Source organism: Leptidea sinapis, chromosome 39, assembly GCF_905404315.1.
Source record: "Leptidea sinapis chromosome 39, ilLepSina1.1, whole genome shotgun sequence".
NCBI classification, from domain to species: Eukaryota; Metazoa; Arthropoda; class Insecta; order Lepidoptera; family Pieridae; genus Leptidea; species Leptidea sinapis.
The window spans coordinates 2677387-2700229 of record NC_066303.1 but is presented as its reverse complement, the minus strand read 5'-3'; the positions used below and the strand labels follow the sequence as shown (position 1 = coordinate 2700229).

At 37.0% G+C, this 22843-nt stretch overlaps 1 protein-coding gene and 1 non-coding gene across 2 annotated transcripts in view; one reads left to right on the top strand and one right to left on the bottom strand.

Annotated features, from left to right (window-relative positions):
• The window catches only part of LOC126976043 (uncharacterized), a 40604-nt gene that overhangs the window by 7350 nt on the left and 10411 nt on the right, over positions 1-22843 (bottom strand). Inside the window, exons 4-14 of the mRNA XM_050824185.1 lie at positions 19661-19696; positions 17701-17727; positions 15292-15324; positions 13544-13564; positions 8782-8817; positions 7731-7766; positions 5788-5820; positions 4556-4585; positions 4386-4415; positions 1965-1994; positions 569-613 (exon numbers count right to left, since the gene is read on the bottom strand). Coding sequence (XP_050680142.1) covers positions 569-613; positions 1965-1994; positions 4386-4415; positions 4556-4585; positions 5788-5820; positions 7731-7766; positions 8782-8817; positions 13544-13564; positions 15292-15324; positions 17701-17727; positions 19661-19696 — 357 coding nt within the window. The remainder of the gene's footprint in view (positions 1-568; positions 614-1964; positions 1995-4385; positions 4416-4555; positions 4586-5787; positions 5821-7730; positions 7767-8781; positions 8818-13543; positions 13565-15291; positions 15325-17700; positions 17728-19660; positions 19697-22843) is intronic.
• On the top strand, positions 7298-7370 carry Trnaf-gaa (transfer RNA phenylalanine (anticodon GAA)). Its single transcript has one exon. It is a non-coding gene; the product is annotated as a tRNA-Phe (tRNA).

Below are 22843 nucleotides of genomic sequence, written 5' to 3'. Positions count from 1 at the left end.
TTGTACAATTAAACTTATTATTTAATAGCCTGAGGGTGGTCGCTGCATTACCAATCTGTGGTATCATTAAGAAAGTCATTTATGTTATAGTAACATTTACCACACAAACGTTTTTTAACAATTCTTTTGAATAACGTAATACTTTTGTTTTGAACATTTTCTGGGATCTTGTAAAAGCATATACATCGCCCCACAAAAGACTTACTTACTCGACTTAGCCGAGTAGTAGGCATCATCAGTTTATGTCTGTTCCTGGTGTTAACATTATGGTTATGACAGTTTCTGGCATATTCACTTATGTGCCTATGAACATACATTACATTATCAAGAATATATTGAGATACAAAAATAGAACTGAAGTAGTAACGTTTGGTTGACCCATATTTGGCCAGCGACCCATCTGTGAAAAAATTCCTTGTTCAGATATTATGAATGTTTGAAACTACCGGGATTCGAACCCGGGATCTTTAGCTCAGTAGGCATTGTACTATGTCAGTCGTCTGGACAAAATAATTATATAAATTAATTGGTAATAGTACTTCTGTTAGTAATAAAAAAAAATACTCACGCCAGGATTCGGCTGGCTTTGGCCGTATGGCGGCCTACGATTTAACTAAAAACATAAAACAATTACAATATAAATATTATGCAGAACGACGGTTTTTTTTAAAAGCCTTCTAAATACATTCAGATTTCTTGTCATGGTGTGAACAAATCAATTCGAAAATATTTTTATTTCATAGGTAAATCATATTACACTAGAAATATGTAATGTTTTTTACGTACAGCTCATTCGGATGGCAGATTTCGTTAGAGAAGAATGAGTTAGAAACTCTAAGGTTGTTTTTTTCAAAACGATTAATTTTTTTCGTGGAAAAGGAGGACAAACGAGCGTACGGGTCACCTGGTGTTAAGTAATCGCCGCCCACATTCTATTGCAACACCAGAGGAATCACAGGAGCGTTGTCGGCCTTTAAGGGGTGTACGCGCTTTTTTTGAATGTCGTATCGTATCGTAATAATAACGATTAATAACATGGATAATTAAAACGTATAGATAGTTTAGCCAGCTATGAAGAAGTTGGCAAAATTGCGGCGGACTGTTAACCTCTAATTTCAGCAACGCTCAATTAAAAAGTGACTCAAGTATCGCGAGTGTAAGACGTACCCGTCATGCACACAACATTAATAAACTTGGCCTGTTGTCATGCGTTGCCTAACAGCAAGAGACTCTTTCTAGATGTACTAATTATCCAAGTCGTAGAATTATAATATACTAGCGCATAGACAACCTAACAGCCCGATAATGGGTGATCAATTTTGATTTGTCAATGTGTTTGTGAATAATGCCAACTGTGGCTGACTGTTTATGACTTGTCAACTTAAATCGGTTACAGGAACGATAGATTAGCTTGATGTTGTTTCTTCTCTCTTGTTTGTTTGGTTATACGCTAGTCGCTAGTATATTGTAAGTCTATGTTTTGCACAGTAGTAGTCCTGATCGAGGCACATATCAGCTTGGTTATATATTATTTTATGAAAATAGTTGAGAAAATTTTTAGGGAAAAGTTACTGCTAACGTTTTCTTCTTAGGCGCTGTCTCCACGAGCGAGAGAATCGCGAATTCGCACTTCTATCGTCGGGTAATCTCTACGAACGAGCGATTATTCCACCCTCGTATCGTCATGACTCGTGATGGAATCACAGCGTGTCCGCGACGACTCGTAACGGAATCGCCGCATTTCCTTGACGACGCGTTGTGCTTACTACAAAAGTGCCACGTTACGATGCCACACCGCGGCGATACTACGACGCTACGAAACGATTCGCCGCTCGTGGAGATGGCGCCTTAGTGTCGAGAAAATATGGAGTATTGCAACCTTAGCAAACCTCCTGTTTTGAAGTCGGTTAGTAAAGTAAATAAGTTTATAAATTATGTATGTAGAAACTTAAATGTCAACTTACTGATGGGAAATTTCCCGGGGAGAAGTTTGGCTATAAAAGCAAAAATACGTTATTTTATTTCTTTGAGAAACAATAACCTATGTAATAAATATTCTTGGTCAATAAACAGCATTGTAAAATATTAATTCAGTTCAAATTTGATTCGGACAGTGACACTTGACACACGCCTAAGGAGAAAAGTGTGCTTACAATACAAATTATTTGAGTTTTCTTTAGTGTTAATTCCGCCAATGTTTCACCTCTACACGAGGCATCCTCAGGACGTGTTGTCTCGCCAAAATCTGGCACTAGACTCACGTGTCGAATATTTTAAACACAAATATTGGCGGAATTAACACTAAAGCAAACTCAAATCATTTGTATAATTATGGATTTCCGCAAAGTAACGCCTACTTCAATAAATGTGCTTACAATATTTTTAAGCACACCGTTCCTCTATCAGACTGCGAATGATGTCTTTATATGTGTAAGTATAGAACGTGAATGATGAGAAAATTTCATTCTGTAGAATGTGTTTAATTCAAAGCTAGTAATAACTTTGCTTTGAACGATTTCATATTTTAGTAATTAAGTACATAATGTAATTATGTCTGTCCGTTATCTTCCCTAAAATATGACGGGTCGGTCCTTTTATCGAAACTCCATTCAATTATGTTACAATTTTTTGTTCTAAAATATTTAATATGATTGCTTTTGAATATTAAAACTAATACTATGGCTACAAACAAAAAAAACTTACAATTTAAAAAGTAAACCTATTAATTGAAATAAAAGAGATAAAAAAAACTACTTATTTGACTAATGCAGATGGAGTACCAGCTAAGTACTTAATAACGCTTTCCTTATACCTTCCTTTTACCAGTGGGAGGCTCCTTTGTAGGATGCCGGCTAGATTTTGGGTACCACAACGGCGCCTATTTCCGCCGTGAAGCTGTTATGTGAAAGCATTACTGTGTTTCGGTCTGAAGGGCGCTGTAGCTAGTGAAATTACTGGGCATATGAGACTTAACAACGAATGTCTCAACGTGACGAGCGCAGTTGTAGTGCCGCTCAGAATTTTAGGATCTTTCAAGAATCCTGAGCGGCACTGCATTGTAATGGGCAGGGCGTATCAATTACCATCAGCTGAACGTCTGGCTCGTCTCGTCCCTAATTTTCATAAAAAAAAACCTGACCAGCCCACTACTGAACATATAATTTATCAAGCACTGAATTAGTATCGTTTAACTTATTGTATTCACGAAGATATATAGTAGTTGTGATGTTGATATATAATTGAAATACTTATTACACCTATTCGTAAAACTTTAGAGATTAATGATGACTTATTTCCATTTCACCTTGCTCAAGTAAACGTAAAAGTTCATATTGATTTAAAGGAATGTCATAGCGTTGCCCTTACGGCCGTTTACAATATACTATCTACAGATAGAGATAAATTACTACGTTCTACTGTCAGTAATTAGCAGTCAATAATCTGAAGCTGTCCCAATATACCCGATAAGTCATTCTTATCGCCTTATATTGGACTTACGCGTGAATTGAAATATCCATACAAACTTCTATCGCTGGTATGCTATACGTCGTCCCATTGACAGACAGCGTGTACGAATAAGGTGAGTTACTGGGACAGAAAAATCTACGATTTTTATCTCAAGTAAGAGATAGACTGAATATTGGAAACGGCCGTAGTAATCAATTTATCTCTTCCCAGTATCATTATTATGGACTACGCTAGCTATTGTTTGATGCTAATAAACAAGCCACCAACTATGAATGATTTAAAAGCTGACATTCAGAAATAACTAACTGAAAATCTTGGATGTAGATTAAAACAATTAGAATCACAATCACGCTCAAAAATTGTCTGAAGCAAAACTCTGCCTACATGACTATTACGCAGTTTTCGTTCAGTTGTGTTTTGACCTCGCTTTGATCACAACGCCACGCAATGGTTTTAAGATTTCAGTGAAAAACTGTCCAAATTCAAATTCAAATATTTTTATTCAAAATAGGATGTGACATCACTTATTGAAAGACAAAAAACTACCACCCATTACAAAATGAATTGCTCGGGCCTGAGAAGAAGGCAACCATCTCAGCGGGCTTTTTTTTCATCACAAAATATGTTTACAAAGAAACATTGTACAATTAAACTTATTATTTAGTAGCCTGAGGGAGGTCGCTCCATTCCCAATTTGTGGTATTATTAAGAAAGTCATTTATGTTATAGTAACCTTTACCACACAAACGTATTTTAACGATTCTTTTGAATAACGTAATACTTTCATTTTGAACATTTTCTGGGATCTTGTTGTAAAGGCATATACATCGCCCCACAAAAGACTTACTTACTCGACTTAGCCGAGTAGTAGGCATTATAACAGTACATCAAACGTTTATGATTTGAAACCAACTTACATGTGGGAAATTTCCAGGAGCATAGTTTGCCTGAAAGTAAATATATGTTAGTAGATTAGAATTAAGAACATTCATTTCAGATCATGTACAGTAAGCTTTGCTTGTCCACAATATGCAACATTTTGCCGGAAAATCCACGATAGTTAATAATTATTATTACACCGACTTACACTTGGAAAATTTCCGGGTGAAAATTGTGGCTGAAAAAGAGTAAAAACTTTATTAATGATGTGATCGGAGAAAGTAACGAGACTGATCATCTACCTACCCAAGGAGAGGCTTCTTTGTACAGGATGGCGGCTAGATTGTGGGTACCACAACGGCGCCTATTTCTGTCGTGAAGCAGTAATGTATAAACATTACTGTGTTTCGGTCTGAAGCCCAAAAGGGCGCCGTAGCTAGTGAAATTACTGGGCAAATATGACTTAACATCTGTCTGAAGGTGACGAGCGCAATTGTAGTGCCGCTCATAATTTTTTTGGTTTCTCAAGAATCCTGAGCGGCACTGCGTTGTAATGGGAGGGCGTATCAATTACCACCAGCTGAACGTCTGTTAGCAAGTTCCTTGATCTTACTAGGGTAATGAGACTTTAAATATTATTTCTCAAAGTAAACCATGTAATGTGTGCAATCGTAATACAGATCAGAATTTTAGGGTCAGAAAAGAATAAATAATAAAGAAGAAACCTAAACTGTATTGCACTATCGAAAAAATTGAATCAATTATATCAATCGGAAATTGACATTAAGGTACCCACCTTCATTACATACAGTCATAATAAATAAGTAGGTCTAAATTCGTTTGAACATCGATTTCCTAACTAGCTGATATCATTTATATTAGATAAGACACTAACACTGACACTCAACCAACTGTCAATACAATATTTATCGTGCAACCCAACTGTTTTTATGATTTTAAAAGAATTACCAGCAAAGTGGGTGTTGAGCCAATTTTGTCGATGGTACCTAATGGGCAGGCCGTATCATTTACCTCTGAATATCTTGCCACTTGTTGCAAGAACAAGGAAATATGAAGAATCTAAAGACAAAGAGAATAATATCACGGATTCGGCCATTTTGTCTTGAGTTGCGTGCCATTACCGTCGACGGTTTCTTTTCCCTATTTGGAGCGAATACTTCGGTGTGTTGATTACTAATATTTTGTGTTTGGAATAGGACTTGGCTGACACGAGGCACAGTCAGGCTCAAAGATGTCAGAGGGTAATGGAGAGGACTATACTTGGAGTATTCCCGTGAGATCAATTCCAGTCACCGACATAGCCGATGGTTGCGAAACTGAAGTGGCAGTGGGAATTGAAACTTGCATTTTGAACGCAGGTTATATGAAAAAGTTATTGATACACATTTTTATATTTAACTTACACAACTATAAACTTACATATTGTGGGTTAGCTCCAGGTCGCTGATTTCGCTAGAAAAAAAAAATTCGTTTTATTAATTACTGAGAAGCGCCAATAAAAACCGAAACCTTATGATTACCTTTGGAATGTCCCTAATCGCCCCATTGCAGTTTTATACATTTATTATCCAATCTTTGGAAAAAGAATTTCGAGTTGGTTTAGGCATGTTTAATGTACAAAGAATAGATTGACAAATGGCTGCACAAATTTATAGAGCTACTTTAGTTGCAATAGTTGGGAGCAAGACCTATGATTTATAAAGCGGCTTTAGTACAGATCAGGGTATCCTTATTTTACTGCGACCAATGTGATCTATTGTGTAAGCCACTGTTAATTGATTCTTTTCATTTCAATCGTATTACATCTTTTGTAGTGAGCTGATCAATGGCGACATATGACTGCAATTAATTAATATTATAGGCAACCTATCGATAATACATTGCATGCTCCCTCAACGTTCATTAAAATTAGTTTTATCAATAATACACAAATCTGCAGAATCGAGCAGTGGGATCTTGTACTATGTATAAAAAGGCATAAAAGGCATTTATTTTCTCAAAATTGATTCCTTTAGAATTCTTTTTGATGTCATTTCTAATATCTACTAGATACTAAGAAGCGGCGCAAGAAACTCTCCCGGCATTATTTTTTTGCGCTCTTTTCAATAAAAATATACAATATTGTACAGTCATTTCTATCGCTATCAAATAATCACAATCTAGGCCCAGACTGTCCGATCATTTAGATATTCAGCTGTGGAGTAATAGGATTTACGACTGAGCCATTTTTTTATAAAACATTTAAATTTATTTATAGATAATGCCTGAACAGTGGCTGGGACTTTATTATAGAAGTGTATACATTTACCCTTAAAGCTATTATGTATCTTATGAAGCCTACTAGAATTAGTTACAAGCAATCCCTTATTTCTAGTGTTATAATATAATATGTCACTATTTAACTTTAACTTAAAAATGCCAATGAATATGTTACTGTTACCGTTAAATTTGACTTAAACATTAACTGTAACAGGTAATATGATGCAACCCCGCTTTAGTGTGTCAAGCCATTTATAATTGTTGTTGACAGTTGGTTAATGAGTTATTAGTTAATTAATACAGATACGGCTATTGTATTTGTGAAGTCAATTATCAATATTAATTAACTATAACTTCAAGTCAGCTTAAAGGAATCTCATTCTGATATTGGACATGAATTTGTGTGATATTACCACGAATATAAACCAATCAAAATTATGTTTGCATGGTTATGTTTAGAATATTAGATCAAAACAATTTTGTATGTTTTTTAAGTGATAACCCTCACTTCTAGGATTAATACACAAATGAAATTTGAAAAACAAAATTTTATGATCGATGCGGGACTGAAACCCACGACCTCCGGCGTTCCGTGTCGGTGCTCTAACCAACTAGCTCAGTTGGTGAGAGTTGAACAAAGCATACAAGATTTTATGACGATACGTCACTCGAACGGTTAGCTCAGTTGGCAGAGCACTGGCACGAAACGCCAGAGGTCGTGGGTTCAAGTCCCGCATCGTTCATAAAAATTTGTATTTAAAATTTTAATTAGATCAACTTAGATTTAGATAGTACATTGTACATTCATAAATAATCCCAGAAGGTTATCACTTAAAAACTAACAAAATGTAATGATTTTCTGTTATTATGGGATAATCTTATGATGTTTTTCTCTCATGAATGTTTTCAATAATTGTGACTGTTTAAGCCATTTTTTTTCATGTAATCTGTCACGGGGAATAAATAAGTGATTCAGATTTCTGTTTTGATTTTCTCGAAGACTATATTTGAGCAATGGACAAACTATTTAAAAATAGAATTACTTGTATTAGGTTACTGGAAACAAAATTATGTTAGAACAAATATATTCCAAATTAAATCACCGTTCCTTTATCTGTCTCAGCCCAGTAGCCAAACATCTGGAAAATAATAATTATTATTAATAATATTGACAACACTTTTTACACAAATTATCTTGCCCCAAAGACATAGCCATGTACTATTGCATACGATATGAATACACATACTCGTAAATCATTAAAATAAAAAACAAACAAATATTATTAATTAATTATGTTTTATTTTCTTGAGTTCTGGAGTTTTCTTGAGGGTAATTCCGCTAAGATTTGTTCAGACCAATTCGAAACGAGGCATCTTCAGGTGATGTTGACTCGCCGAATCCGAAACCCTCGAATATTCAAGAAAACTCATAACATTTGGATAAATACAAATATAATAAGTTAGAGAGCCGGGCAAGATCCGGACTAGAGTCATAAAAATCCGGATATGTCCGGATTAATCTGGACGGATGGTTCCTATCCTAGTTGCGGAGAACTGTTTTAACTAATCCCGCAAAACCCCAGATTTGCACCCGAACTTAAACTTTAACTTTACTTTTGCCAGAAACTTTAATATCATCCCCACCATCTAAATGTGTCCTCCACAGTGTGGATTTCAAGGAACGCATACACCAGTGGGAGGCTCCTTTGCACAGGATGCCGGCTAGATTATGGGTACCACAACGGCACCTTTTCTGCCGTGAAGCAGTAATGTGTAAGCATTATTGTGTTTCGGTCTGAACGTCGCCGTAGCTAGTGAAATTACTTGGCAAATGAGACTTAATACCCTGCCACAAGAATCAATGAATCCTGAACGACACTGTATTGTAATGGGCAGGTCGTATCAATTACCATCAACTGAACGTCCTGCTCGTCTCGCACCTTATTGTCATAAAAAATAAACAAACTGAGGATCATGAGCTTCCTCGAGTGGTGTTTCCAGGACGATACCACATGAGTACCCTTGATACGTTCACCTGAGAGGCCGGGAACTCTTATTATTAATCATATTTTCTAGAATATTCACTAATATCTATCTATGTACATACATTTAACTATCAAGTTTTCATGATTCTTATAATAAAATCATACTTACACCAGGGCTAGGCTTGCCAGAAGGTACTTGTTTTTCCTATAATCAGGGTTTTATTAATAATTATTAGCAATGTACCTTTTTAATAGAAATAACTACCCGGTTACATTATTTTTGAAACTGACGTCGATGACGTCACATCGTCGCCTTGTTACGGTGTGCAAAACAAGCATCAGTAGGAATAATTGTCAATAAATAAACCACGATTTATTTTATCTGTATTATTGATTGATATAAAGGTGTTGTGTAGTGGTTATAATTATATTAATAATGAAAAATTAAAGAAAGAACCTGGATTCAGTACTAAAGTAATTATTTTTGTGACAGAACAACAGAAACTACAGAACAATTAACAACAAAAGTCAAAACGTAACAATGAGAACTTTAAAAACGATGCACAAAATAAAATGACATGTACCTAAAGGTAATGAAACTGCAAGCCGTACTGACACAACAGGACGAGCGCGAGCGAGTGAAAGGGGAACGGGAGGGAGCTTCTCGTTCCAGCGAGGTCCAGAGACAATGTGACCGTGTAGTACATGCAAGATAGTTTGAAAAAAATCCAGGCTTAAAGTGAAGATGACACCACTTTACTTTGCCCAACCATTTATTTTTACTTTTGACAGCTCTAGTACGAATCAATTAGTAGGATTTTTTCGTGTTACCGATTCGATTTCTTTATTACGGTTCGACAGTTAAAAAACCGGCATAATTAATGAAGATGGTTTTTTATGTTACCATTTCAAAGCATGTTGTGCTGTTGTGAAAACGGCATGCGTCATAAAATTAACCTTAAAGTTGTTTTCCATTTATGCATTTTTTTTATGGAATAGGAGGACAAACGAGCATACGGGTCACCTGTTGTTAAGTGATCATCGCCGCCCACACTCTCTTGCAACACTAGAGGAATCACAGGAGCGTTGCCGGCCTTTAAGGCTTTTTACGCGCTTTTTTTGAAGGTACCCATGTCGTATCGTCCCGGAAACACCGCACAAGGAAGTTCATTCCACAGCTTTGTAGTACGTGGAAGAAAACTCCTTGTAAACCGCACTGTGGAGGACCGCCACACATCCAGATGGTGAGGATGCTATCCTAACTTGTGGCGTGTCGTGCGAAGGTGGAATTCGGCGGCAGGAATTAGGTTAAACAGCTCTTCGGAACACTCTCCGTGATAAATGCGGTAGAAGACACATAATGAAGCGACGTCTCTACGCAACGCCAAGTGATCCAGCGGTTCACAGAGTGCTGGGTCCCCGACAATTCGAGCTGCTCTGCGTTACACGCGGTCAAATGGATCGAGCTGATACTGGGGTGCGCCAGACCAAAGATGATAGCAATACTCCATGTGTGGCCGGACCTGCGCTTTGTACAGCGCTAGAATGTGGGCCGCTTTTAAGTATTGCCGTGCTCTATTAATGACGTCCAGTTTCTTTGAAGCCAATTTGGCTTTGCCCTCCAGATGGCCACGGAATTGGCAATCACTCGAGATTTCGAGACCCAGTATTCCGATACTAGGCGCGGCTTTTAGAAAAGTGTTGTCGAAGAGCGGTGATACGACAAATGGGGTTTTTTTTAGTGGTAAACGCGCAAACTTGAGTCTTCTGGGGGTTAAATTGGATAAGGTTCAATTTACCCCAATCCGCGACCTTCTCAAGAGAGGACTCGATAGAAGACACAAGTTTCTCCCGGCACTGGTCGACGATTTCCCGAGAGAAACCTGCATGGCCCGTGTATACGGCATCAACAGTGCTGTCATCTGCATAGCAATGAATGTTGGAGGTGTCCAACATATCATTGATATGCAGAAGAAACAGCGTAGGAGATAGCACACAGCCTTGGGGCACTCCAGCATTCACGGGCTTCGGGTTCGAGCAATGTCCGTCGACAACGACCTGTATGCTACGCCAAGTGAGGAAGCTGGAGGTCCACTTGCACTAGCTCTCGGGAAGCCCAAATGATGGAAGTTTAGAGAGGAGCGCCTTGTGCCATACACGCTCAAACGCCTTCGCTATATCCCGGCGAACGGCCAGGACTTCCCCCTTGCTTTCAATAGCCGCAGCCCATCTATGTGTTAGGTATACCAGAAGATCACCTGCCGACCGACCATGGCGAAAACTGTATTGTCGGTCGTTGATCAACTGGTGACCCTCTAGGTATACCAAGAGCTGACGGCTACTTATGCTCTTCATGATTTTGGAGAGCAGGGAGGTAATAGCAATAGGCCTGTAGTTTGCCGGATCCGTTCTGTCTCCTTTTTTTTGGATCGGATGGACAAGGGCTCACTTCCATGAGTCAGGGACTACGCCTTTAGAATAAGAGTGCCGGAATAAACGCGTTAGCACCGGCGTCAACTCAGGGGCACACGTTCTAAGCACGATTGGAAAAATGCCATCCGGCCCGCTCGACTTCCTGACGTCCAACGAAAACAGAGCTCGCCTAACAGTTTTCTGTCTGAACTGTACTTCAGGCATAAAGCTCTGACACCGCGGGATGGTCGGCGGTGTTTTTCCGTTGTCGTCAAGAGTCGAGTTGGAGGGGAAAAGAGCGCACAGGAGATCAGCTTTCTCTTTTGCCGTATGGGCCAGGGTTTCATTCCTCATGTGCAATGGCGGCATGGACGGCTGGCTGAAGTTACCAAGAGCAGCTTTCGACAACGACTAGAACTTGCGTGTTCCGGTCGGGTAACTGGAAATCTACTCGCCGATTTTGACGACGTGTTTTGACTTTGCACGGGCGATTTGCCGCTTAAAAAATCTGGAAGCACGGTTGTTTTCCTCTTAAGAACTATACAGTTCGGATCCTTTGTGCCCAGCGCCGCAACCCAAGTTCGATACGCCTGTATTTTGCAGTCAGATGCTGCTGACGCATCGAACCAGGGCTGTGATCTGCCACCGATCAGTACTACAGAGCTTGGTATAAAAATATCCATGACCTGTAGTATCACATCGGCTACTGCAATGGCGCAGGCATTAGGATCATCCGAAGGTAAATAAACCCTGCTCCAAGGGTAGGATGCAAAAAAGGAACGCATCCTACCCCAATCTGCTGACTTGTAGTGCCAAACGCGGCGGGTCGCTGGTGGTCAGCGACGTGGGCGTCGGATAGGCACTACACTCCTGACCAGGCAATGGTTGGAAGTTCCGAGAGGGGCGTCGACAAAGACCTGGTAACCATCGGGATGTGTAGTCAGCAGAAGATCTAATAAAGACGGCATGTGGCTATCCACATCCGGGAGCCGCGTAGGCGTCTCAACCAATTGGGACAGACCATACGCCAATGCAAAATTATGCACAGATCGCCCTGCGTAGTCTGTGGTACGTGATCCAAGCCATTCGGCATTGTGCCCGTTGAAATCACCCAAGACTACGATTTCAGCGGAGGGGATCTGTGCAAGCACGTCGTCAATTGCCGCTTGAGCGCAGCCCATGAGATGATCGGTTTCTGCGTTACCACTATGGGACCTGTAGACACACGCATAGATGCGGACGCGGTCCTCTAAATCTACGCGGAGCCAGAGAGTAGACAGGTCCCTACCCTCAAAATTGCCGAGACGGCGACAGCAGATATCCTCCCTAACGTACACACATACCCCGGCATGAGGCAAAAAATTTTGCTCAATTTTGTACCCGGGGTACGTTAAATATGACGTATCGCTAGGTCGAGATATCTGCGTCCACGTTGAGTGTGGAGCGGGGTGTCGTGGTGTTACTGCCTCGTTTGTCCTGGGTCATGCGCGGTACTGTGCCCTCCCCAGAATACGAAGGGCAGCCCCAGCTAGAGTGCTCGGGGAGGGATTCCGACTCTGGTAGAGCCGGTACCCTCCTGGGGTACTATCTCTTTAGGGACCGCTTTCATAATCTTTGTTGTGGAGGGGGGGGGGGGGGGGGTAATGGCCTCCGGTCCTCGACACTAACCTATACGAAACATAGCGGCACTAGGCCGCTAGTTCACGCCGGTATTCTGTGCAATATGTATGTTATCCACAGTGCGGTTTTCAAGGAGCTTTCTTCCACGTACTTCAAAGCTGTGGAATAAGCTTCAGCACTTTTGCGGTGTTTTCAGACGTTTCATTCAACGCTCTTGTGATTCCTCTGGTGTTGCAAGAGATTGTGGGCGGCGGTGATCACTTAACACCTAGTGACCCGTATGCTCATTTGTCCTCCTTTTCCATGCAATGCAATATTACTTTATATAGCTTTTGTTATGGGTATATAATACTATATAGATAGATAAATTAAAAATAAAATGACATGCTTTTTGTATCAAGTTGTTAAAAGTTTTAAATAATCTTCAATAATCGGGCTAGCCACGATAAGGCACCCGCATCGTAAATAATGTAACTATTTTCACAATACAAGTAATAGAACAGTAGCGTAACACAGCGATCTCCTTGAAATTTATTCGTAAGTCTGGACGGAGTGCTAGGGTTGGTACATACAAAAATATTGAAGACGCGGATGCCACAGTGTAGCTAATTTAGCTCGGACAGCGACCAGTCTCGGCGTGGCACTCAATAGTTTTGTCTTTCCAAGATTGCTTAGCGGCCGTGTAAGTCGTGTGTATGTGTGCGTGAGTCTATTCGGCCGCTCTAGTATGAAGTTAAAGTAGTGCTCTATTACTGTATTGTGCTATCGTATCGTCTTGGAAACACCGTGCAAAGAAATTCATTCCATAGTTTAGTTGATCTTTAGTGTTACTTTTCTATTAATTCTATAGCATTCAATAATATAGTTATGGGATGGCCGTTACAGGAAAGTATTCTCACCTGTTGAGCTAGTTTGCTTGCCTGAAATAAAAAAAAACTTAAAATATTTATAATACAATATTGTACAAACTACAGTAGAAGGACACCACTCCCGACTCTGTAGGTACATGTTAAATGTATTGGATCCGGTTTTTATCAAAAGTACACCTTTACAAACACATATACATACACACACACACATTAGTGTGTATAGTTAGATAGTTACAATATTTTCGTTGAATCATACAAATATTTAAAAAAGTCCGCGTATTCTGACTCCCCACAGAAGTGATAACTTAAACTAATCTAAGTTCAACTAATAATTTAATATTGAAATTGTTTAACTTGAGACAAGCTTAAGTTATTACTTAAATTTTATGTATATTAATATGATAATTGATAATGTAAGGAAAGGTTATTTATTAATAAAATCTTTGATTGATTATCAAACACATTTCATTCTTAGTTACAATTCTCGAATATGTACATTAGAAGTTTATGTATATTATTAGTATAATTTTTTTATACTATAAAAGTAATAATTGGTTAGAGTGAGAGAGGAGGAGCCTGCCTACCGCTGCCGTATGCGTGAGAGAAAGGGAAGCCAGACAGACTGGCGCCGTAACGCGTTACGTTACCAAGCGGTTTACCCTTCCATAAGAAGTAATTACTTCAAAAATTTTTATGTAAGTACTACATATAATATAGATATATCAATTTAATTGCCGGTAAAATGCCGTATAAATCTAATCATACATATTTCCAAAAAAAAAAAAAAATTGAAAAACAAAATTTTATGAACGACGGGATTCGAACCCACGACCTCCGGCGTTCCGTGCCGGTGCTCTAACCAACTGAGCTAACCGTTCGAGTACCCTCTCGTTATAAAATTCTGTTTGCTTTGTTCAACTCTCAGGTTGTGGCTTCATCTACAATTTTTTGTTCTAAAAATTATGTTTTTCAAATTTTATTTGCGTATTAATCGTAGAAGTGAGGGTTATCACTTTAAAAACATAACATATTGTAAACATATAATGCTATAATGTTAGGATTACCCAGTAATTGTTTGTATGCAGAGTTCTGTAATAGTTATTTATGCAACTTTTGTGTAATAATAAAATAAAATAAATAAATAAAATTGCCTTTATTATTACTAGTGACTTAATTTTTCTTATACATGAAACTTAGATTAGCTTAACTAGTAATGTGTCTCTCGACAAAGGCCTCCTCTAAGGACTTCCACCTTATTCGGTCTCTAGCTACTCTCATCCAGTCCGGTCCTACTATCATTTTAAAATCATCCTCCCACAAGAAAATCTATCCACCTTTCCTTTGTTTCCCGTTTCTTGAATACCATTCTGTAACGGTTTTTTTGTGTAATAAGGGGTATTAAAACACGAATGTGTGATAATAGTATCACATGAGTGTTTTAATACCTAATTATCAACAGTTGCATACAATACTTTATCTACACATATAATATGAATCCTCTATAAAAGATTCTGAAACAGCTTACTGCAAACATTAAGAAAGCCAGTCCTAGAAACCATAATATCATCCAAAGGAGTGTAATTATAAAAACGGATGATTTAATTTTATACTGAATTTCAATACAACACTCGTTTGGATGATGTAATGGTTATTAGGACATTGGGTGTTTTAATGTTGGTAATAAGCTAACTGTTTTAGAATCTTTAATAGAGGATTTAAGGCATGGGTGTAAATAAAAAATAATAATTTGATAAATTATATTATTAATAAGTACTTACTTTTAATTCATTGAGTAAATCCCTCGAAAATTTCTGAAAAATTTGTCTAATTTAAAATGTTATTTTCATTGATATGATATCACTACATATTATAAAACAAAGTCCTCCGCCGCGTCTGTCTGTCTGCTCCCGATGAACTCAAAAACTACTGCACCGATCATCATGCTGTTATCACCAAAGGATAGGATGGTTTTCAAGGAAAGTTTTAGTATAGTAAAATTTACTAAGTTTTTGTATACATTCACGATATTTGTTTGATGACGAAAAAAAATAAGCCTTCTGGGAGCTTTCAACAAAAACGCTTTCAAAAAAAATCCTAATCCGCTGGATTATGATTTATGGTCAGTTTTAGAGAGTACGACTTGCTCTAAGCACCATGACAATTTGGAGTCCCTAAAAGAATACGTATGATTGGCAGTGAAGAATTTTCCCATGGAAAGAGTGCGTACTTCTATTGATAACTGGCCTCAACGTTTAAAGTACTGAGACCACTTGGAATAAGCTTTTGATATTTTAAATTGTTTTTTATTTATGTATTAAACTAACACACTGTAAAAGTAATAGATATTATGTGCAATAGAATATTTTTTTCTTTATTTCAGAATGTATGGCAAGACTAGATATATGTAACAATTAATGGTAAAAAGTCGTTTTAATTATAAAAGTTTCGGAACATCAATTAATTAAGAATTAGTAGCTGAGTGTGATAAAACGCGAAATTGACTTTTACATAGGTCTGTCTTAGTTTAAGCTCAGTATAATTTCAGCTGTCAAATGACTATCGGCCGTTCCCAATATTCAGTCTCAGTTCATCTCTTACTTGAGACAAAAATCGTAACTATCGTTGACTTTTATGTCTCAATAAACTTATCGAGGGTAACTCACCTTATCCGTACACGCTATCTGTCAATGGGACGACGTATAGCTTACCAGCGATAGAAGTTTGTATGGAAATTGCAATTCACGCGTCCCAATATAAGGCGATTAGAATGACTTATCGGGTATATTGGGACAGCTTCAGATTATTGACGGCTCATTACTGACAGTAGAAGGTAGTAATTTATCTCTATCTGTAGATAGTATATTGGGAATGGCCGTATAAAAGCCGAATAAAAGATTATACTATGCTGACCCTCAGCTAAGCTTTACGTAAGTAAAGTCTGAGCAAAGTCTAAGAACGCTCTATAGATCTCAACCTAAGTACAAAAAGTAAGCAACGATAGCTCCAAATAAACTGGAAAGGAGAATACAACGCCCTTCTCCAGATACAGAAAGGAATGATTTTCCATGCCTAAAGTACTTTATGTAAAAATAATGAAAAAGATACGGTCGTGCCGGCAGAAGTGATAACTTGAACATTAACGTTGTGCATTTTTGAATATTTTGCAATAGTTAGGAATAATTCCGCACGAATTGCTTTATTTATAACTATAAAAGTACCTACTAGCATTTATGTGGTTAAATACAATATTCATTAATTGCGCTATCGTATACAAAAATGACAATTTATATAACTTAAAAAATATAAACCTTCAGAACTATTACAATTATTTTAGATAAAAAAGCTTATCCCTCAGAGAAACCAACTTTCATCAATAATATTACCGACTGTCTTACGAATTTCATCTCAACGCCGCTAAAACGTCTTCACTTCAAAAATGTGTACAATGTAAAGATTATGAATGTAACATAGCATATTACATCGGTTATATTAAATATAGTTCATTTGATATCACAGTCACTTAAATTTCAAATAAATGTAAAGAAATAAAAAATTATTATTAAAAAAGAATACTGGAAACCCAAGCGCTGGCAGCTATTTTGGTCAACGGATCAGCCCTTGCTATCCAACGTGGAAATACTGCCAGTATTCTTGGTACGCTTCTCTGTAATGATAGTTTTAATTTAATGTAATCATAGTATTGTAAATCTTTACTAATATTATAAATGTGAGTGTATGTTTGTTTGTTACGCTTTGACGCCGGAGCTACTAAACTGATTTTGATGAAATTTGATACAGCAATAGATTAGAGCTTAGGAAAAGACATAACACAAACATTTCATCCCGCTAAAATCCATGGTACCCGCGGGATTTGTGAAAAACTGAAATTCACGTCGATGAGCTATAAAGTTATACCAATAGTATGTTTAGTTTGCCATAACAATCTTCCTCGAAGTAAGATTCATATAATATGTTGGGAACAGGAGCGAAAACGGGAGCCGGAACTGGAATAGGACATGAGATAATCTTCAATTCTAAACTTGCTTATTATCTTTAAAGACTTTAGTATCTACGCGGACGAAGTCGCAGGCATCGGCTAGTATAGTTAGTTATAAAATGTTTTGTTTGAATAAATAAAGAACCAAAAAAAATTGACTTAAAACTATAATGATAAACAAAACTCTCACCCCCATTATTCGAGCATTTTCTTCATACTAAAAATAAATAAATAAATAAATAAGAAATATTATAATTACTGAAGTATTAAGCACACCTATGAGAGATATAATACAAATTACATTTTAAGCAAATAAATTACAAAATATTTTATCAAGTGACCAATAAATAATTTGAATAAATAATATTTTCATATCCTCTATATATATGAAGGCTTTATGACTAAGGCAATTCTTTATAGCCGCAAACGGAGACAAACAAACGAATTTTGTATTTTACTGAGTCTCGTTTTTGATATTATTCAAGTAATGAATATTCATAATTAATTCCGCCCGCATATTTGTTCGAGATTTTTTTTCTTTTTAGTCCAGTTGTCAAATCACTATAAAATAAGTAAAATATTTTAATAAAACATACATTTATTTTCCCTCCGGGTTTTTTCTGTCAAATACAATACACAAAGTACAGTTAGTAAAAAAGTAATTCTAGTTGTCGCAGGCAATAAAAAGTATTTTTTTTCTCTAAACTCGTTTCCAATACTTTTTAATGTCAATAAAAACACTACCACCTCTTGGGTAAGAGTCTTACATCTTTGTGCCGTTTGGTGTCGAGATACTTGGTCCGTGGGGCCCGGAGGTGCGAAGAATGTACAAAGTACTATCATCGCGCCTCAATAGAGCTACTGGAAACCAAAGCGCACCCAGCTGTCATCTCTGGTCTGGCGCACCCCAGTATCTTCTCGATCCATTTGACCGCATACAACGCAGAGCAGCTCGAGTTGTCGGGGACCCAGTGCTCGGTGAACGGCTGGATCACTTGGTATTGCGTAGAGACGTCGCTTCATTCTGGATATATTTTAGATTATATGTTTAACCCGATTCCTGCCGCCAAATTCCATCTTCGCACGACACGCCACAAGTTAGGATATCATCTCCACCATCTGGATGTGTGGCGGTCCTCCACAATGCGGTTTTCAAAGAGCTTTTGTCCACGTACTAGAAAGCTGTGGAATGAGCTTCCTTATGCGGTGTTTCCGGGACGATACGACATGGGTCCTTAAAGGCTGGCAACGCTCCTGTGAGTCCTCTGGTGTTGCAAGAGATTGTGGGCGGCGGTGACCACTTAATAACAGGTGACCCGTACGCTCGTTTGTCCTCCTATTCCATAAAAAAAAAAACATTCATCAAATAATTATACGACCCATATTGTACAGTGGTTTGTGTCTCTGCCCACTTGTCCGCTCTCGGGGTTCAAATCACAGTAAATATTATTTATTTATTTACATAAAAGTTTACAAAAGAAAATACTTATAGCTAGCATCAGAAAACCACACGGGTTTGCAATATATGTTAAATAAAATAAAATAAGCCTTTATTGTTCTTATTTTTAACTTAATTAACAAAACATATTAAATGTTTAAAAGAGGTAACTAAATATGAACTTAAACTAAATAGGCGCTATCGTTGGCATTCGGTTGTTCTCTCTTTGTAACAGCTTGTCTTTCGACAAAGGCTTTCCAATTGTCTCTATCTTTGGCTATACGTAACCATTCTGGGTCCGCTGCTTTTCTATAATAATATATGCTAACAAAGAGTTAAATCTAGTCACGTTAACTACAGAACATTAGTGCCAGTTAAATGTATTGTGTATATATGTTTACTAGGTAAGCATTCGTTCGCCACATATAAACATTTATTCAATGAATATGGATGTTTGTTTCCACGTCATGGATGTTTATACATATTTATGAATGCTTAAGTATGTATATTTCGTTGTCTTGCATCCTTAGTACATGCAGACTATGCCTAGATTGTGTGTCACTATTATAAAAAAATATTTATAGAAAAAATTGCGAGTACAGGGCTTAGAAGGTAGTCCTCTTAGTTTAGTAGTCATCGCCAAAAACCATGGAGCTAAGCGGTTGTAATGTCAACAGATTTTTTTTTAAATATATCCAAAAATATTACATACATTAAGTTTGTCATTCAACTTCGCGAACTCGTCCCACTGCAATAAAATTACATTAATTATTATCAAACGCATTAAAACTATACAATGTGTAATAAAACTTTAGGAGTAGTAACTATGAACTATTTCATCGACGAAACTACCCCATATAGGGGGTCATTTCCAGAACTAGACAAATTAGAAAGGTCCAGCCACATATGGAGTATTGCTGTCATCTCTGGTCTGGCGCACCCCAGTATCAGCTCGATCCATTTGACCGCGTGTAACGCAGAGCTGATCGAATTGTCCGGGACCCAGTGCTCTGTGAACGGCTGGATCACTTGGCTCATTGTGTGTCTTCTTCGAATTTATCACGGGGAGTGTTCCGAAGAGCTGCTCGGAACTTGATTCCTGTCGCCGAATTCCACCATCGCACGACACGCCACAAGTTAGGGATGATATCATCCCCACCACCACATTGCGGTTTTCAGACGAGACGTTTACGAGATTTAAAAGAACCTTTAAAAAAACTTTTATGTGGGAAAGGTTATTATAACATAAACGATTTTCTTAATGATACCACAGACTTGGGATGAAACGAACACCCTCAGGTTCTTTAATTATAAATGTTTATTGTACGATATTACATTGTAATCCATATTTTTATATAAAAACCAACTGTTCTTGCGCCCGTTCTTCTCAGGTCTGATGCAGTCTATTTTGAATGGGTGGTAGTTTTTGACGTTCAATAAGTTATTTTGAATCCTATTTTGAATAAAAAATACTTGAAATTGAATTAATGGAGAGTTTTCCGCTTGTTTGCAGCCTCCGAATGTAGCTGCAAAGTGCTCAGTATGACCACCGCAGTTATAAAACAAACCAATCGTTGGCCCTTTCCTACTCCTCTCAAAAATTTCCTCCTCTCAAAAAAAAGGGACTGGGCCGTCCGCAAATAAAGGTGTCTATTTGATCAACAATAACTCTTAAACTATTAAACCTACAGCAGTGATATGTATATCAATTTGTTAAGCAATTTAGTTATTATGAAATTACAAAAAAAGTAGGGTTATTCATGTAGTATAATAGTTTATTTCGTGTTTTTTATTATTTCAAATTAGTTTAAGATAAGATAAGATCATTTATTTGTAGTCATGTGTATACATAGATGTTTCAAATCACAATAAAAGTTCTCCATTCCTTGCCCGCATGCTGTGGCGTACAAATAGTAATTAATAACAAGTCAAACAAATATATATATATACGCAAAGACAGTTAATTGATATATATATCAATAATTGAACATTTTGAAATAACATATAATAATTGAAATTGGTAAAAAGTATTTAAATTTAGTAAAATGATATTTAGAAAAATGTTAATTGAGTGTTGTATCTGAAAAAGGCTTTAAATAATTGGCTAACTTGTCTTGCTTATGATGAAGTGGAAAATCTTCTAATCAGACTGACATGACAAACACACGCATTGTATAGATGGACCCAATTAAAGGTCCAATTCAAACCCACATGCACACACTCAAACACACACACACACACACACACACACACAATTAATTGTAAATTGTAAAATTTGGTTTTTAATCATTTCTGTTTATTTCTATATTGTTTACTAAACAAAATGTATCTGCTAAGGAAGTTGCAGGATATTCCCAATACAAGTGTCCTAAGACAACTTCCTGGGAAGTCTCAACCACTAAAAATGTATATGTAATCTTTGAAATAAACCAAATTTATTTATTATTTATTGAAAAGAAGATTTTATGGAATAGTACGATTTTGTCAGTAGGAGATTAAATAGTTTCCTTTTAAAACACGTCAACTTAAGTTCTGTGATATGTGTAGGTATCTTGTTAAATATTCTCGGCGCCGTTTCAAGAACACTATTGTACATAGAAGCTGTGTTACTGCCATGTAAACGTAATCTATTCTTGCTTCTCAAATTTATATTGTGGATTTCAGATGTTCTGACAAATGTATCAGTGTTAGTTTTTACAAATTATGCTATTTCATAGATATATAGTGAGGTCAAAGTAAGAGTTTTAAGTTGATTAAAGAATGGTTTATAACTATCCGTTATTTTAAGACTACACATTGACCTAATACAGCTCTTTTTTTTGCTCTGCAGTTTTATAAAATGTGAACAGACCGTCTGTGCGTGTAATACTTAATCTACAATAAGTAGTTTATTCCACAGTCAAGAGATGGCAATGTTATTTTTTCATGATTTTACGCTTTTGATGTGTGTATATGGTTTAAAGGTAGCCTACTAGGAGTTAAAACTAACGAGTTTCATCGCACAACCTTCGAGTGAACTCAATAGAAGATACAAGCCAGTACTAATCAACGACTTATGTTGAAGGCATCCAACATATATAATAATATACATTAATCCAGTGTTTCCTGTGAACTCCTAAAATAATGAACGGAATTTAATACGGATTACTTCGTGGAGTGCAGTTTAGTCCAACTTGAGAGATAGGATAGTTTTTATTTCGATTTGGGACCCATAATTATTTTTATTTCCAATATTTGTTTTTTATGGACATATTTTCTATGAGAGAATTATTTATTGACGCACGATTTGACATTTCTGCTGTGAAACAATTTCACTATTTTACGAAATAATTCTTGATGTTATGAAATACCAGATACCGCAGGCGTAGTCACCAAGTGCAGCAACTAATACTGTGACATTGTCGTGACACATGTTACCTTAAATGTTGCTAATAATTGATACTAATTAAATATTATATACATTCCATTTTTAGCTCTCAGCGTGATGGTCGCAGCACGATGTGATTAGGATGTACCGCAGAACGCTACTCCATAGATCACGGTGTTTAGTGGAAGGGTGGTTTTGTTTAGACTAAATCGGGATCTTTAAATTATGGATTGAAAGATTAACACCGTGCGTCTATCCAGTTTTTACCTACCTCTTTCGATTATTTAAAATTAATGCTTTCCATACACTATTTCAAAATTATAACAGATATTAAAAGTCTTTGATAGTTGTTAAAATGATATATTGATAAAAAGATAAAATAAACTGATCGATTCTAAAATCATATTATGTTTATGAGTTACGCGCGGCGTGATTGATTACCGTTGACGAACTGGCTGTCTAAATTAATGCATGTGGCGTAAAAGTGCTGAAATAACAAAAGTTCGTGCGTTGGCCCGTACATTTGTA